The sequence below is a fragment of the Triticum urartu genome, chromosome 2, assembly GCF_003073215.2.
Source record: "Triticum urartu cultivar G1812 chromosome 2, Tu2.1, whole genome shotgun sequence".
Taxonomy (NCBI): domain Eukaryota; kingdom Viridiplantae; phylum Streptophyta; class Magnoliopsida; order Poales; family Poaceae; genus Triticum; species Triticum urartu.
In genome coordinates, this window is record NC_053023.1 from 717019600 (window position 1) to 717036718 (window position 17119).

Genomic DNA, 17119 nt, shown 5'->3' on the forward strand with positions numbered 1-17119 from the left:
TTCTCTTGATGCTCCATTTTGAGCCAATAAAATTTACCCTTTGTCAAAAAAACTTTTTTTATAAAAAGACAAGCAAATTCTAGGAGGCCCCGAATGCTTGAAGTTGCTTGTCTCTTTATTCCTTCTAAGCGAACCTCTAGAGACTCCATTCATACTTTACAGTACAAGCGGCATCTAGTTTTGCTCACGGCGTGGCATAGACAAGTGTCCTTTTACATTTGAAGAATGGTCCTGTAATAGATGTTTGGTTTTAATATATGGGTTTTGGCATTTTCGCAAGAAAGGGTTTAATTTAAGTCTTGCAGATGCAATTACTCCCAAATACACATCATAATTATTTCTTTTGTTTGTTTTATCCTATCGAACTCACCTCCATGTATCATGTATTAGATACATTCATACATGACAAAAGGTACTTACTCAAGCATATACAATCAATAATCACCAACGCCACATACAAACTTATATGGGACACCCATTACGCAGCACCCATGCTACAGGCATCTCATAGCTATTTAAGGAATCTTTATTTATGATAGTTAAGAACAATAATCCTCTAGTGCTGCAGATATAGTCCCGCTGCTTCCATGATGGCTTGTTCCAATTTGTCACAAAACGATGGGCACTCCATGTTTAGTGCTCCTTGACTTCTCTGTCTCAACAAAAATGGTGAGATGAAATGGTTAGGCCCCTGATAGCAAAAGCAACTATTTCTGATACATGTAAGTGTAGATTTTAACACAGAAGCAACACACACAAGGACGTAGATTCATTTAAAATAGTAGAATAATTCAAAAATTCTGGTTTTTTTGTGGTGAAAGATGCTTGAGAGCGTGATGTCCGTGCCAAATTCCAGAGCATTTGGACATCTGGGTAGTTCTCAGCAAAAAAAGATAAATTTGGGGTCTGTGAAAAAGTTTACTATTTGTGCACTGCTCGGACCTGTTTTTTATTACTCGGATGTCTGAATGCTCTCATACTTGACACGAACATCACACACTCAAGTATCTTTCACCATAATTTTGTTTAAATTTTATAGTATCTATTTTGAATTTACTATTTATAGGGTGTAGATGAGCTCGGGAGCCGAATTGGATATTCCCACAAACCAGTCAATATTTCCTGATTATTTAAATCATGTGTGCGTGAAGAAGTCATGCATGTTTCACATATCAGGACAGTACATTAATAAGAACTCTATTGGCATGTTTTTTTCTTTTGATTTTGAATTGGCTTGCTATTCAGTACTGCACAATAGTTGCACCTATTAACATATATTTATTTGCTAAAGGCGATAAAGATATTGTTATTTATAAGTTGGCCAGTATACATCATCTCGAAAATAGTTAAAGAAAAGGTATCACCGCAGACTGAAAGTACTAGAAAACGAGCATGATACTATACCTCTAGAGAACCTAAAGGGCCTCATGTATCACCTCTACAACATATGGGTGATTTACGGAGTCTCTAAAAAAAGCCTCTCTTCATGACTTATGTTTTGGAAATCTACCAAAATGCATAAAACATGCTCCTAAATTCTAAATTTCATTTTATCTAAAATAAGTCCACATTTCATGATGTTAACAATTTGGTCTCCAAGTAGTACGTAACTTCTAAAGTGATGCAAAACGTATCTTTACAATTTGGTATGACACTTTTAAGAGAAATAAATAATAACTATGTGTCATGTGTGGTGATCTACGATATGGTTATTCTTTACTTTCAACTTTGTAAAACCCATATACCGATTTTAAAAATTAATAAGGCTTCTTCAATCGTATGTTGGAAAGACGAAAGTGTAAACCCACAATGTATTTGTCAAATATCCCATGCATTTACAATATTGGTTGCACTGTTCTTGAAATAATAAATAAATATTTCCGAGAGAAAACTGTGTGGGCTTCCTTACGTTGGTCCCTCTGATAAATGAAAATGGGATCAACCCTAAGTTGGACAATAAAAATTATCCAACCAACTTCTACTTAGTCTTGGTCGGCAAAAAGCCTAACAGTGGCATCCATAACTATTATTGTAGAAATCCATCATGAATATCTAGACACTGCCAAGACGGTTTTGTAAAATAAGAAACAATTTAAGGTTGTTTTCTACACAAAACCAACTCAAAACTGGGTTGTCCCTTGAGACATAATAGTCTCAATCTAGTCTTTCTGGCACCACTTTGTCGATCCTTGTCGCCGACCCTGTGAAGAGGCCCCTACTGTGGCCGCCACAGTCGCCCTAAGGGAGCGAGGTGGTGCAACCAATTATACCAGGTCTGGTGGGTATGCGGCAGCTCTTCCGAGGAAGATTCTATAATGCATATCCACACTGATTTTGCAACTATGGCTATTAATTTTGCAATGCCTGTGTGCGCTTCTTAAGTGTAGCGAATGTTATTTTGTGCAAACAAGGATACATACACACCTTATTGCTATTGTGCCCTTTTGGTGTACAACACAAATCATTTTATGTAAAGAGTATTTTGTGTGGTGCAACTAAAATTCCACATCGGCGACATGTCTCTATTTTAGTTGCTCTACACACAAAAATCGGACAAAAACGCTTGCTCACGCCAGTTCGAGTAAGACTACCTTTGTGTCATCTGCATCATCTGTAAGTTTGCCATTTATTTGAAATGCTTTACATTTAGTAAGTTGTTATTCGGTTAGAAATCTATGTGTTCTGCCTGTATGACTCATTGACCTGTAAGAATTCCCATATCTTATCTCTGAAGCTCAATTCCAATGACAGTGCTGACAGTCACATTGGAACGTGAAATCTGAGTATTATTGAGAAGACATCAGGGTCAGCACATAACAGATGGTTGAGCATATATAGCTCTACAGCATGGGCACAATACAGAGTAACTGACATCAAGACTCTTCTCCTCATCGGCGTGATTGGTCGACAAAATAAATGGCAACACATTACCAACAAAACAGATATGTTTATTTATTTGTTTGCTCAGTACTACTCTATATATTTTAGCTAGCTAAGGACTTTGTTGCATATGTTGGTCACAGACATTTGAAAAGATATGAACGTATTATGAAGTGCAGCGGCATTATGAGATGAATGTGGATGTGGATGTATATGTGATATGATGAATTTGCAATGGATGTTTACCATGATTTTCTTGTGGATTTGGTATGCAGGGCTAGCTGCAAACATATGTTAATTTTAAGCCCTAAAATGAAAATACAGGCATTTCTAGGGTAGAAACCGCCTATAATACCATACTATTGGATGCAATTGATCATAGAATACCCCATGCAATTCACAAGTATTGGAGGTGGTTTTTGTCTAGAAACCTCTTGCGGCAGGAAATTATCATAGACGGTTCTAGAACTGCCTCTAATACTAGGAACTAGGAGTATTATTAGCGACTATTTCCTAGAGGCGAAACTCAAAACCGCTTGAGAGTTATGTATTAGAGCCGCCTCTAATGTCTGTTTATATGCTTGAGGGCGGCCATTTACTCTGTTCCCCGGCGAGCCACTGCTACCCCATCATCATTTCCTGGGGAAAGGTCCCTTCAAAACCACCATTGTCTCTGGCTGAGAAGTTCCGAGGGGCATTTTGCCACATTGAATGCCCTTTATTTCACATGGACATTATGTGTACTACCTCTCTCTCAGTTTACAGGGCGTGCGCGTACCCCTAGGTCGTCAATTTGACCAACCTAATACACGTCATATATTACAAAAAATATACCAATATAAACTTCAGATGTTCTATTTTCAAACAATATAATTTTTGTGTTATATAGTTTATATTAGGGTAATAAAATTAACAACCTAGGTATACGCGTAGGACTTATAAACTGAAACGGAGGTAGTACGTGGTAGTGGTCTGTGGTCAACCCTCCAAGCATGCAGGTAAGGACGGAGGCGGCGTGGGTAGGACCCTCCGGTAAATCACTTACTGTACGTACGGTAGGTTCCAAATTTCTTCTGAAGAACTGTGAATAACTTGGCAACCTTCAAATAGAACTATGACCTCTGATACATTTTAGTTGCATATAATAGTCTGACAGATAACTAAGGTATAGAACATGGCATACAAGATACAACAGGGCATGCCTCATATGAGTAGTGTACAGTTAATATCCAATACTAGAAACATGTGTGTAACTCGTAAATGCTATGTGCGTTGTGCTATGCAAAGGCTGGACCATTATATCACCTTGATGTATCGATTGAATGAAGATGTCTTCTATCAATCAAAAGAGAAAAACTCGTAAATGCATGCTATGTTGTGGTATATAATTGTGGTGTGTGTGTGTTGTATGCATCCACCTTATGATTAGTATATATTAACAGAAAAAGATTTACCTGAAGATGGAGGTTATAGAACGTTTTGTTCCCAAAGGTGGAGGAAGTCGATGAACTGATGAGCTGAAGTCCTTCGTTCTCCAGTACATTTATACACTTGGAAAGAGGTAGAGCTGTAGAAGCATCTGTATCTCTCAGCAAGCTAATCTGAACCATGATTTCCTTGTGGTTGAGGCAAGTAGCGGACACAGTTGGAGCTATGCTGCCGGTCACGCTCAGTACCCCTGGTTTGCAGTTGGCACTAGCCAGTTTCTCTTTCTTCTTCTCCAGATTCTCGACCTGTTTCTGCAGCTCGGGGATGTACTTGAGCGCTCGACACGCCGTCGTCGGAATACTCAGCTTCTTCTGCAGCACCACAAGGCAGCAAAGGCACATCAGGAACTCTTGATTCTTTTCATGCTACTTCTCCTGACGCGGGAACTATGGAGTATATACAATAACTCTATACATATATGCAGCTAAAACTATAGCTTACGGTGTGGTCGGCGTCCGGGAGGAGAGAACGGAGCGAGAGGTATAGCTCGTTGAGCTGCTTCCGGCGGTCGCGCTCGTACGCGTTGTGGCTGAGCTTCTTGTGGGCGCCGGAGCCGGAACCTGACGATGCCGCGTTTGCCACTGTGCCAGCAGAGAGCTCCCGGACGATGTCATCCTCGAGAACGTCGAGGTCCAGGGCGAGGTCAACGTCGAGATTTGGCCATGGCGTTGACGACGGCGGCAGCTGGCCGGAGAAGATCTGTGCCTCCAGCGGAGAGAAGCTGCTCGCGGAGGGGTCGCCGTACAGCCGGTGATCCATCACAGGCAGTTGGGCAGTATCTTTGGAAGGCCGCAGATGGAACGTAGCTACCTAGCCCTTGACAATATTCTTTGTGAACGGCCGAGGTAGCAGCCTAGCTACTGTAGTGGAGAGGATACCTTAAATCCCTAATCCATTTCTTTTGCTGTGATGATTAACATTGACTATCAATCATATGGCCTATCGAGTTAGCCAGCTCCAAAGTGATGGCTTATTGGCTTATATATATTTATAGAGCGAGAGATGATGTAATTTCCGTACTACAGTAGACTTCATATAGTATTAGCTATTTTAAGGAAGAGGATTCGGAGCACTCGATCAGGTGCTCCACCCCCTATATGAGTACTAAATTCAGAAAACAAACTAGGAATATTAAAAATAGGAATTTTAGGATATCAAACATGAATGCCCAATCTAGCCTTGTATGAAGTTTCGTGAAAAAAGATCAGAAAACGTATTCTCAATAAGAAAGACAAAAAGAAGTTCTATGTATAGGAAAACTGTTTAGATGGATCGTAGGTCGGACTGTATTTTTTTCGCCACATATACATTTCCTGGTAGTTTTTTTTATGAAACTTCACACCGGAGTAGATTGGTACCGGGTTGGATATCCTCAAAACCCTTTTCTTTAATTTTCCTGGTATTTTTTGAAATTAATATCCATATAGGGCTGTGGAGCAACCATGAGAATCTCTTATCTTTGGAAACCCAAATAAGCAGATCAATTTTTTTACCTCGCAATACATGTCTCATTCGTATTATAAAGATTAAAGTACAAGTCACGTAAGGATCGACATGACAAAACTGAAAAGATAACAGAACATCTCCGAGCTTCACACCATTACCCGTCACCTGCCTCCGGCACCACCATAGCAGCCACCGAAGAAAAGAATGACGGATCACCTCCTCACCCGAACTCGACGCGGCTCCATCGCTGATATGCAGCTTTGTGGACCTCCAAGGTGGCTCACCAAAAGTGAAGCCATTGCCGTTGAATGAACCAGACCGGGGCAACACCCCGGACACGCCATCGAACTTCAGATCTGGCACCCCACCACGACTAAGACGCCAAAGGAGGAAACCATACCTGTCATCCACGAACCATGAACCCAACACATGTTCCGTCTTTCAGATGTCGTCGATGCAGACCATAATCTGCATCCGCTCCTGGACTACATCCCAAGCTCCGTGCCGACGCTGGAGCAAACGCCGTCGCAACGGCGGAGCCCGAGGACACATGTCCACCACGAGGATGCCGCCGCCGCCACACCATCCTTGCTTGAACAGACTGGTTTCCAAATTCACCCCAACCATAGGACCGAAGGCCTCGTCAAGATGGATCCAAAGAATCTTTATTCAGCGTCGTCATTGTCGCCACCAAAGTCAAGATGATGAACAACATAAAAACCTAGACTATGGAGAGTAAAACGATCCACACGCGTGGATCCACGCGACCCCCCTCACCACCGACGACCGAGGTCGTCGGCGGAGGGGAGCCGTCGGAGGACGGCGCTAGAAGATTGGCCTCCTGGCGGCGGCTAGGGTTCCAGCCGCCAGGACTAGAGGAAAAACGATCTATCGAAATGTGTTTGAGAGATATAAAAAAAGCAGATCAATTACGGGCACATATCTATTTTGCCAGTTTAATAAATGACAAAAAAATATGCTATAGGACCAAAAGATAATTTTATTTTTCTATTTATTTAGAATCAAGTTTTGTCTCATAGCGGTCATCTTATTGTGGTAATAAATACCCCCCCCCCCCCCCCCCCCCCCCCCCCCCCCCCCCCCGACAATGCACGAGAACACACCTAGTAAAAGAATTGAATTATAGATATCATGTTCTATTTTAATAATAAAATAGATTTGGAATCCGTATATGATTTTTTATCAGTTGGAAGAGATAGAATGGGAAAGGGATAGCTACAAAATCCTCTTAGTTAAGGATCTTGACCCACAAAAAAGAAGAGAGGATCTTTTATCACTTAAGAGATGACGTTGTTTCTCCATTGTACTAGTTGTCATCTCTCAGTCACATATTTTATATTTCAATCTTGATGACCACAAATATTGCACCCATGCAAAGTATTAACTGCTACTGGTTACACTAAGAAATAAATCATTGTCTATCATGTTTTTTCTTGTCATCTCTATATGACGTGGAGGCTTATGAAAATGAGGTTTTCTTAGGGCACATACAATGATGACATCTAGATGATGTATGAGTATTATGAGCAGAGAAACGACAAAAAGTTTGATTTCTTTTAGTTAATAGTTGATTTCTTAATAATAACGACATCATCTCCAAGGTTTTATCTTTATCACATGTTTTTTATATTTTTAGGAGTATGTGAACATTAATTGCTAGATATAGTACTAAGAACAAATCTATTTTATGATATATTTCTTATCTTCTTCAGATGACACGTGGAACTCATAAAAACGGATTATTAATTATTGGACTTGCCCTCAACCACTATATATGCTCCAACCATGAAAACAAACCGAAGGGCTTTACATTATTCTCCCCTAAAAATTATTAGTTATGTTTTCTTGAACCTAATTATTCATCAGTTACCATGCACGGTCTGACAGACCGACATGATATACCCTTGAGAGGCTGGTAGTCTACCGATCCTATTAGAGGTTCTGTCGTACGGCATCAGCAGAAACCGTTAGAGTATTTCTGCCGGGATATACTGTTAGACTTTGTGTTGTACATAAGTTGTATCTTGATGTAGATCGCTTGGGGTGAGAGGATTTGCTGAACCAGCAGTTCTATGTTTTGAGAGCGTAGATGCAGATTATGTTCCCCATAAAATCCATGCCACATGCAAAGTATCGCTTTTTAGAGGATGATTATTTTTTCTCACAATGCATAAAATATATCATTCGTTCTTGAAAATATGCATGCAAATAAAAGATACAAACAAGTACAATGTAAACGAAATGAATCTTCTTAAATTTGAACTATTTTATGTTATGTCTGTGAGTTGAGCTTTGCATTAGAAAAAAAAGAACTAGCTTGTATGTTCGATGAATAATAGGCAGATAGTCATGGTGCAGCTGAACCATGGCTCAACCAACTATTTCTCATGGTTCGTTGTTTGATCAGCCGAAAAGGGTCTGTTAGGAAGTTTACTGTTCTCCAATCCTGTACACACTTTTTTGTTGTGTACCGCCAGTGGTTGATACTAGCTTAGCCGGCCTCTATGGGGGTAACACACACTTGAACCAAATCAAACTCTATTTTGTTTTATATATACACAATATCAACAATATTAGATGAACCATGAATTACAGAAGTAATAATCATATGTACCACTCCAACAGTTGGTTTCCCAAATATCTACAGTTAGCTTATACGTTAAGCTTTCGATGGTTGGTTTTTGTGCCTACTTCACATCTCATGTCTAGTACAAGCTTGTCCTCTCGCTTCCTCTCTCGATGGGTTCAACTAGCATGAATGCATGATTATTTAATCTTCTCGGTCTCCCTGTAAAAAAAATAATACCCCTATCTAGGTGTCGGTTTAATACTTGCTTGACTCTATGTCAGACAGGATTGGCCGTCTGTTGCCAGATTCTAACTCCCTTCGGTTCCCAAAATATGATGTATGTAGTTCTGTTCAAATAGAACTAAGATCACATGTTTCTACTAAACTAGCATAAACCTTGGAAAAAATATAACCCTAGATATTGATATAAGTATCTTAAATAATATATTCTCTACAAAGGCAATTTTATTGATTCATTGTTGCATCAACACGATACAACTTCACAGATTTCTCATCCAGGCTAAATCAATCTTAAAATGATACTCCCTCCATTCCGTTTTATAGTGCGTATAGTTTCCAGCGGCAATACCAATGAGTGAGCTGGCACATGTACTTTGGTCTAATATACCCCTCCACTAACTCTGTCCAGCCCCATGTGCACATCACCTCAGCCACGTGTAATCCCGCCACGGAGAGAAATTGGAGGGAAAGTTCAGCGCATTCCCACGTCCACGTCTGCGTGGCCAGCCCCACCCACGCCCGCTCAGCCTTTTCAAATTTGAATCAGCTCTCTAGGACGGGACCAAGAGTGTACTAGTACACCATTTTTCTCTCTGCATCTCATTTCTCTCTAGTTCTTCACCCTGCAATGGCACAGTTAGATTTAAACAACCAGATCAACTGGGAAGATGTCCAAGAAGACTACGGCGGTCTTGCCGGAGAGCTAGACTACGATCTGGAGCTGATTGTCTCGGATGAAGGTACGTCCTCTCTCCCTGCCGAGGTTCATATTTTTGTTGGTGCTCTCGTCTTCTTGCTGATCATTTGCTCACCACCTTGGTTTGTTGATTTATTTTGCCAGAGGACGAACCTCACGAGCATGTGTATGCTGAAGCTGAGCCTGGCCCTGGACGCGGTCATGGCCGTGGACGCGGAGGCGCCGGCCGCAGAGACGCCAGCCGTGGACGCGTAGGCGCCGGCCGCGGAGGCGCCGGCCGTGGATGCGGAGGCGCCGGCCGTGGAGATGCCGGCCGTGGACGCAGAGACGCCAGCCGTGGACGCGGTCATGGCCAGAGCGGACGCGGACGAACGAGGTTGGGACTCACTGGAAGATCACCAACTGTTAGGTGGCAGGCTAGCCAACCTCCACTCGGTGACGCCGGCCTCGGCCAACCTTCCGTTCATGTCGATACTGGCATTGACTTGAATGTGGAGTCCGGCGGCGGCAGCGGCGGCGACGACGACGGACATGGCATGCTTGGCATTGACTTGAATGTTGAACTTGATGTAGTCGACGCCGGAGTTGATGCTGAAAATGTTGAAGGAAACGACGAGGGACATCCAGCTCCAGCTGGTATGCATGCTTGTACTGGTTCATGCATACATGTGTGCTATGCATTGTGGATCATGCATGCTTGCACTGATCGCATACATGCGTACTGCTTCATGGATTCTGGATCATTCATGCATGTACTGGTTCATGCATGCATGTGTGCTGGTTCATGGATACTGGTTCATGCATGCTTATAGTGGTCATGTATACTGGATCATGCATGCTCGTACTGCTTCATGCATACATGTACTGGTTCCTGCATGATTGTTCATATAGTTAGCAATGTAATAAATGTATGATGCCACTTATTTGCAAATGAAGGCAAGAAAAAGAGAAGGCAGTACAAAGATGAAGAAAAGCAAAATCTATTTGCCATGATCTTGGAGAGGTCTTCTTTGGGTAAACTGAATCATGGAATTACTAAAGCTATTGCCGAAGAAACAAACATTCCTTTGCGAACTATACAACTGAGATGGCTGGAGGGAAAGAAGGCTGGTGGATTCAAGGGAGTCTTGAGCAAGAGGACCCAGAATTGTGGCCGCAAGAGGATTGCTTTCAATGAAGATGCTATAAAGGATATTGATCTAAGAAAAAGAACAAGTCTCCAAGATCTTGCTAATGAGTTGAACATGGCAAAGACTACCTTATTCAGGCGTTTGAAGGAGGGCAGACTCAGGCGGCATTCTAATGCCATCAAATCAACATTGACAGAAGAAAACAAGAGGGCTAGGGTTAAGTTTTGTTTGTCTATGTTTCAGCCACTAAGCATCCCACAACAGCCAACATTTGATGGAATGTACAATGTCATCCACATAGATGAGAAGTGGTTCTATCGCACTCGGAAGAATCAAAAATTCTATTTGGGTCTCAATGAGGAAGATCCGAAGCGTACCACACAAAACAAGAATTACATTGAAAAAGTGATGTTCCTTGCTGCGGTGGCGAGGCCTCGATATGATGATGATGGCAACATGACATTTGATGGCAAGATTGGCATATGGCCTTTTACATTCCTAGAGGAGGCTAAGAGGGATAGCAAGAACCGCGATGCGGGAACAATTGTTACTAAGGTATTGCCGGCGGTGACAAGGAAAGTTAGCCAAGATTACATGGTGAACAAACTTCTGCCTGCCATTAAGGAGAAGTGGCCTGCTTCGGAACGCGGTTATCCTATAATCATACAACAGGACAACGCCAAAACTCATATTCCCGTCAATGATCCTATGTTTTGTGCAGCCGCAATGGCAGATGGATGGAACATTACGTTGATGTGCCAACCACCAAATTCTCCCGATCTGAACATATTGGACCTAGGTTTTTTTGCAGCCCTACAAGCTTTATTTCAGAAGTTGTTCCCAGGTTCACTAGATGACATTGTTGCCAAGGTGCTCCAAGCATATGGAGAGTACCCCCCTGAGAGGAGCAACCGCATCTTCCTCACTTTGCAGTCCTGTATGCGGGAGATACTCAAACTTAATGGCAGCCAACACTACAAGGTTCCACACATGAGAAAGATGGCTCTAGCAGGAGCTGGTCTTCTCCCTCCTAGGTTACCATGTGATCCAGCAATTGTAAATGCCGCGATTGAGTTCCTAAATGCCACCATCTAGACATGGTCATTGTCTATGCATGCAGCTGTTTGCAATCTGGACATAGTTTGGGTTCAATGGATCAATGTAGTCTGGACATATTTTGGCAAGAAATGATCAATGAATCTGGACATATTTTGGGTTCACTTGATCATACTAGCAATCTGGGCATATTTTGGGTTCAAATGATCAATGTAATCTGGACATATTAATCAATGTATTATGGACGTGTTTTTTGTTTAGTTGATCAATGATAATTACCATGCATGAAACTGAGCTAACCACCAAGCAAAAATGAGTAATTTGTTCTGGTCATGGTCCATGCAAGCAAGTGAATGAAATCTGTTTATCAGCATTCATTTGACAATAAGAAAAATACACATCATAGGACAATTCGTGCTACTGAGGACACTATCTATATTCACTTGAGAAACTACACAACACCAAATTTTCAAACAAAATACTCATCACATCATATCACCATGTCCATGCATGCAACCAAATTTGAGGTGAACACACTCACATCAGATAACCAGGAATTAATAACCTGAGCATACTATCCCTTACCTCCATTGTTCGTTCATCGAGCGAGTCGCCTCCGTGAGCGGGCATGGAGTCAGGCACAAATAATACATCGGTCTCGGCATCCTCGGGCGGCACCTCTTCACCGTCGTCGGTCTCGGCGTCCTCGGGCGACACCTCTACGCCGTCGTCACTCTGGGCATCCTCAGGCACCACATCTACGCCGTCGCCGGTCTCAGCGTCCTCGGGCAACACCTCCTCACGGTCGTCACTCTCGGCATCCCCGGGCAGCAACTCTAAGTCATCGTCGGCCTCAGCGTCCACAGGTAACACGTCTCCGCCGTTGGTCTCGGCGCCCTCGGGCAGCAACTCTCCGACACCGTCTGTCTCGGCGTCCTTGGGCAGCAACTCTCCGACGCCGTCGGTCTCGGTGTCCTCGGGCAACACCTCTTTGCCGTCCTGGGTCTCAGCATCCTCGGTTGACACTTCTTTTCCGGCCAAGATGGGCAAGCTCGATGTACTAAGGACATGCACGCCATTACTTGGGCAACAACTGAGCTTGTTCCCGTACATGCATCCTGTTCCTGTACTTGGGCAGCCCCCAAGGACATGCACACCTTGTTGAATGAAACTGAGCGGCATGGGTGAGGCATCTTCTACACAGACGCCGACATCGGCATCCTGGGTCACAAGCGAACCTTGGTTGGTGTGGCTGACATCAAATCCGTTGACGTACTCCAGCAGGTCCTCCTTACTGAGGGCATCTAGCCAGTCTCCAGCGTAGCCCTCGCCAGGGACCTCCTCCTCTTCTTCCCCCTCGGTGTCTTCGAATTCCCGCTGCCGCTTGCCAAATCGTTGAGCAACTCGTCCGTCCAGCTTGGGCGTCTTGCCTAGCAACAGCTCAATTTGCTGTATTGCCACCTTTGCCTCCTTCAACAGAGCCAGGACCTTCCTCCTCACCTCTCCCTCAACTCCTCCGCCCATGAAGACCGCCGCCTCCGCCACACCTCTCGGCCCAGATCTGTTGGACGGCTACTGATGTGAAGCGGAGAAGATCGATGAGAGAAGGAGAGGAAGCGTTGTGGGAGTTGGGGATCAGCAAGGGAGGTGGGGATCGATGGGGATCAGCGAGGAAGAAGGGAGATCGGTGGGGATCAGCGAGGTGGGGAGGGAGGTGGGGAAAGCAGCGAGAAGAAAGAGATAAGGGAGAGAGAGAGAGAGGCGAGCGATGCGGTGGGCTGGGTGGGGCGCTGGCTGTTCGATTAGGTGGGGGGGCATTTTCGTCCAAAATCGCTCGAGAAAGGAGATACGCACTACATTGTGGAATTTTTGTCAAAAACTTATACGCACTATAAAACGGAATGGAGGGAGTACAGGCATTCAATATTTTGAAAAACAAACTTACGATATATCCAAAATGCAGGTCACTTATATGCGAACTAGTCTGAATGAGTATTCTTGTTGCTAACAAACCTCGCTAACAATGCAAATGATACAACATACACACATATATTTAAAGATGGTGTCAACTAACGGATCCATATCCAGTCATGAGAACAATTATTTTTGCAGCGCAACAACATTGTTTTGTGTGGGTACAATACAAGAACGTTAACCCCATAAAGTCACTTATTTTTATGTGCTACTAGCTCCATCCGGATTTATGGGGACCCTCGTATTTCAGACTTTGACCATCCATATAACTAATAAAATATAAAATGTAAGTTATAAAAAGTACACTGTTGTATTTGCATTTGAAAGAGCTATCTGACGGTATAATATTTATGAAATATAGTTTATATTTATTAGTTAAAACTATAGATAAAACTTTAGCCCAAAATAAGAGGAAACCTAAGGGAGTACCATTCTTCTTTCCAAAGAGTATGGCAAAGAATCAGCGATTCGGCAACCTGATTAGCAAGGGGGTCAAATGAAGTGCATTCATTGGTCGATCGTTCTGATATGTCACCGTTTTTTTTTGAAGCCGGTTACCGGCTTTTGAAAACCTATATAGTTAGTCTAGTTTGCGTAATGTTTGGTCTTCTGCAGGTTAATCACTGGAGGTTTTTGAGAAAAATCGGGATGCAAAAGATAGAGATAGAAACAACGACTTACTTTAATGTAGTTTTTGTTTTGTCAGATTTTAGTTTTTCTTGTGTTCTGAACTGGTGTACTTTGTTCAGTTAGTGTAGAAACAGAGACAACACGCCAAACGACGAAGGATTCCATTTGCACCTGTAGGAGAACGGCGATGTAGGCTACGGCTATTTTAGTATCTTTATTAATCCCTGTGCTGATGTTTAAAAGTACGGAAGCACATCGGCGTGAGTGCACGTAGGGCGGGGTGTGTCGGCACCGTGACGCCACGCGCTGTAGCCATGCGAGCACGCTCCCGCTGCGTGCCGGCTCGTGCCGCGGAGCCTTATCGCTCTTGCTGGCGCTAACATCTGCCAGGCTAATTTCTTCACAGAATGAACATCCGCGGAGCCATCTGGCTACATCTCAGTGAAGGTTTCTGGCTCTACAACGTTAGGAACTCTACATGGTTCTGTTGTCACTGGCCGTGGTGCCTTTTTTTTTTCACATTTCATCTCACGGCTTGCAACGCCTTTTTCCCCTCGTCAATTAATTAAGAAGAAGAAGATTGTCAAGTTAATTAACAAAAAATTAGACGAGAACCGATACAAATCAACCACATGCGGACTACTTACAGAGCATGCAATCCCAGAAACGCATAATCAGCCCTACAATCAGACCCAACACACAAAGACCACCAACCCTCATACTACAACATCACAAAGTAACCACTAACGAGAGAACCTCGGCCGAAGATCACGAACACCGTCAAATCCACATAGACCAAATGTGTCATTCTTCGACGCGAAAATCATCGGAGGGGTGTTGAAAACCCACCCAAACCCCGGCTCTGGCACAGGGTTCTTAGAGAAATAAATCAATTTTTTTCAAGCACCGGCACTTATATATAGAGGTTAGGTGCTTAATTAGACACCCCTCTCATCCGAAAAAGGGTTTTCCCCATTTTGTATTACAAAGCAACCATCAATACAACCAACGATAGGTGCTGGGGCGGAAGCAGCACAGACACACCCAAAAAGAACCGAAAGAGAAAGACAAAAGAAACAAATGCCGACAACGACGGATCGACAAAACGAAAAAGCCTCGCGACTAAGATGCCCGCCGGATCGCTTTGGTGGTGTAATACAAAGCGGGGGAAAACCCTTTTTCGGAATTCCACACATATTGGGCCAAATCGATCACACCACCAAGCTTGTTGTTTGATAGCTTCACAAGCCTTTGTAGTAAAGCATCTTCTAGACGTAGAAGAGCATATAAGCCTGGGAAGTTCTGAGAGTATACCCCCCAACTCTGGTTACCTTGCATCATCACATCTGCACCAGTGATTATTAAAACTGAGATATGTCACCTAATAGCCAGCATCTAGTTTACCACTCGACAAATATGTTGAATTGTAAGGCAACTCAGAAACTTCAGAGAGCGATCAACCTTCCTTGACATCTGCTTAACTGACGGATGCTCAAATCTCTTCACAGGAGAGCAGGACACTACTGGGGAATGGACATTTGCTTTAGAGACTCTTTCCTCTCTTTGCAACATTCACAGGAGAACCTCTGTCCAACATCTAGCCTCGGTGCCCGGCTAAACCGCTCCAAACATCTCATGTGTGCTGATAACTTGGAATTTACGCCAGCTACATTTCTCTCACAATTGCGTTCATCCAGGTATGGGTTTGTAACACCAAGAAAATTGCTATATCCAGCATCCAAAACTCGCGGATGAGAACCCATAATTTGTGTAGATGACATCGGATCTCAGGATACCAGAAAACACCTGTGATAGATCCGATGGATCGGGTAGGTTAGAGATTGACAGTAGCCTACCTTCTCCTTAGCTCGATGAGCTCGAGCTGGTGGCCGTGATGGAGGGCGACGGTGGTGGTGGTGAGTGGGCAGTGGCGGCGGAGCTTCCCGTCACTGCAGGGCTAACCTAGATTGTTAGGTTTTGTCGGTGGGGTTGGTGGCTGCATGACGAACCTCGTAGTGTGTGCCCCGGCCCCCACCTCTTTATATAGCCCAACATGACAGGGGGCCGTCAATCATAGTGGGTAGGCGCGGATCTAAGGGTCCGGTGGGCCGTTGGGCCCACACGGGAGGAGATCAACCTAACATTCTCCTCCTTGATCTCAACTTTACTTTTAACCATATACATTTTACTTTACTCGTTTTATCACAGATCAATACATGCAACATGTTTCATCGTCACAGCTCAATTGCCGATAGAATCATACAGCTACAACATTCCTCTCTATTTTGAAATAAATTATGTTCCTTTTGGGCCTCTCATGGTCCAGAAGTCATATGCTTTCCCTGCCGGCTTAGTGTTCCTCGCACACATTGGGTGGTAAGCCTTTCGTAAGCGGATCCGCAAGCATATCCTTTGTCCTTATATGCTCGAGACTTATAGTGTGATCCTGGATTTTATCTTTCAAAAATAATACTTTAATCTCTATTGTTTTGGCAGCATTACTCGACTTGTTGTTGTAAGCATAAAATACTGCGGGCTGGTTGTCACGGTACATCTTTAGTGGTTTTTCAATACAATCAACGACTTCCAAGTCGGGTATAAATTTCTTTAACCACATCGCCTGCCCCGTGGTCTCAAAACATGCTATAAATTCTGCATACATCACGGACGATGCAACTATTGATTATTTGGAGTTTTTTCACGAAATAGCCCCTCCAACGAGACTGAGCACGTATCCTGACGTGGATTTTCTATCATCTCTGTCCCCCGCAAAATCTGTGTCTGAATTAAAGAAAATATGCTCTAGAGGTGTAACATCCCAAATTTCCAATTTGGAATGTTATACATAGGTCATTCATGCATATCATATTTTATTGCATTTCGTGTTGCGATCCTGGAAATTCTAAGCAACTCAAGGACCCACGGAGAGAGTTGGGGATTTCACCGTTTTCATATTTGAATTTTGTCAAATATCGAAACAAGGATCAT

The 17119-nt window shown here is 43.3% G+C and overlaps 1 protein-coding gene and 1 pseudogene across 1 annotated transcript; both read right to left on the bottom strand.

Moving 5' to 3' along the window:
• Positions 1–479: 479 nt before the first annotated feature.
• LOC125534318 (protein IRON-RELATED TRANSCRIPTION FACTOR 2-like) lies at positions 480–5182 on the bottom strand. Its single transcript, XM_048697573.1, has 3 exons — positions 4810–5182; positions 4335–4679; positions 480–652 (listed from the first exon to the last, which is right to left on the bottom strand). Exons 1-3 carry the CDS (start codon positions 5125–5127, stop codon positions 557–559), a joined length of 759 nt encoding a protein of 252 aa, XP_048553530.1. The 5' UTR covers positions 5128–5182; the 3' UTR covers positions 480–556.
• Positions 5183–15372: 10190 nt separating this feature from the next.
• LOC125538140 lies at positions 15373–16748 on the bottom strand (annotated as a pseudogene).
• Positions 16749–17119: the final 371 nt, after the last annotated feature.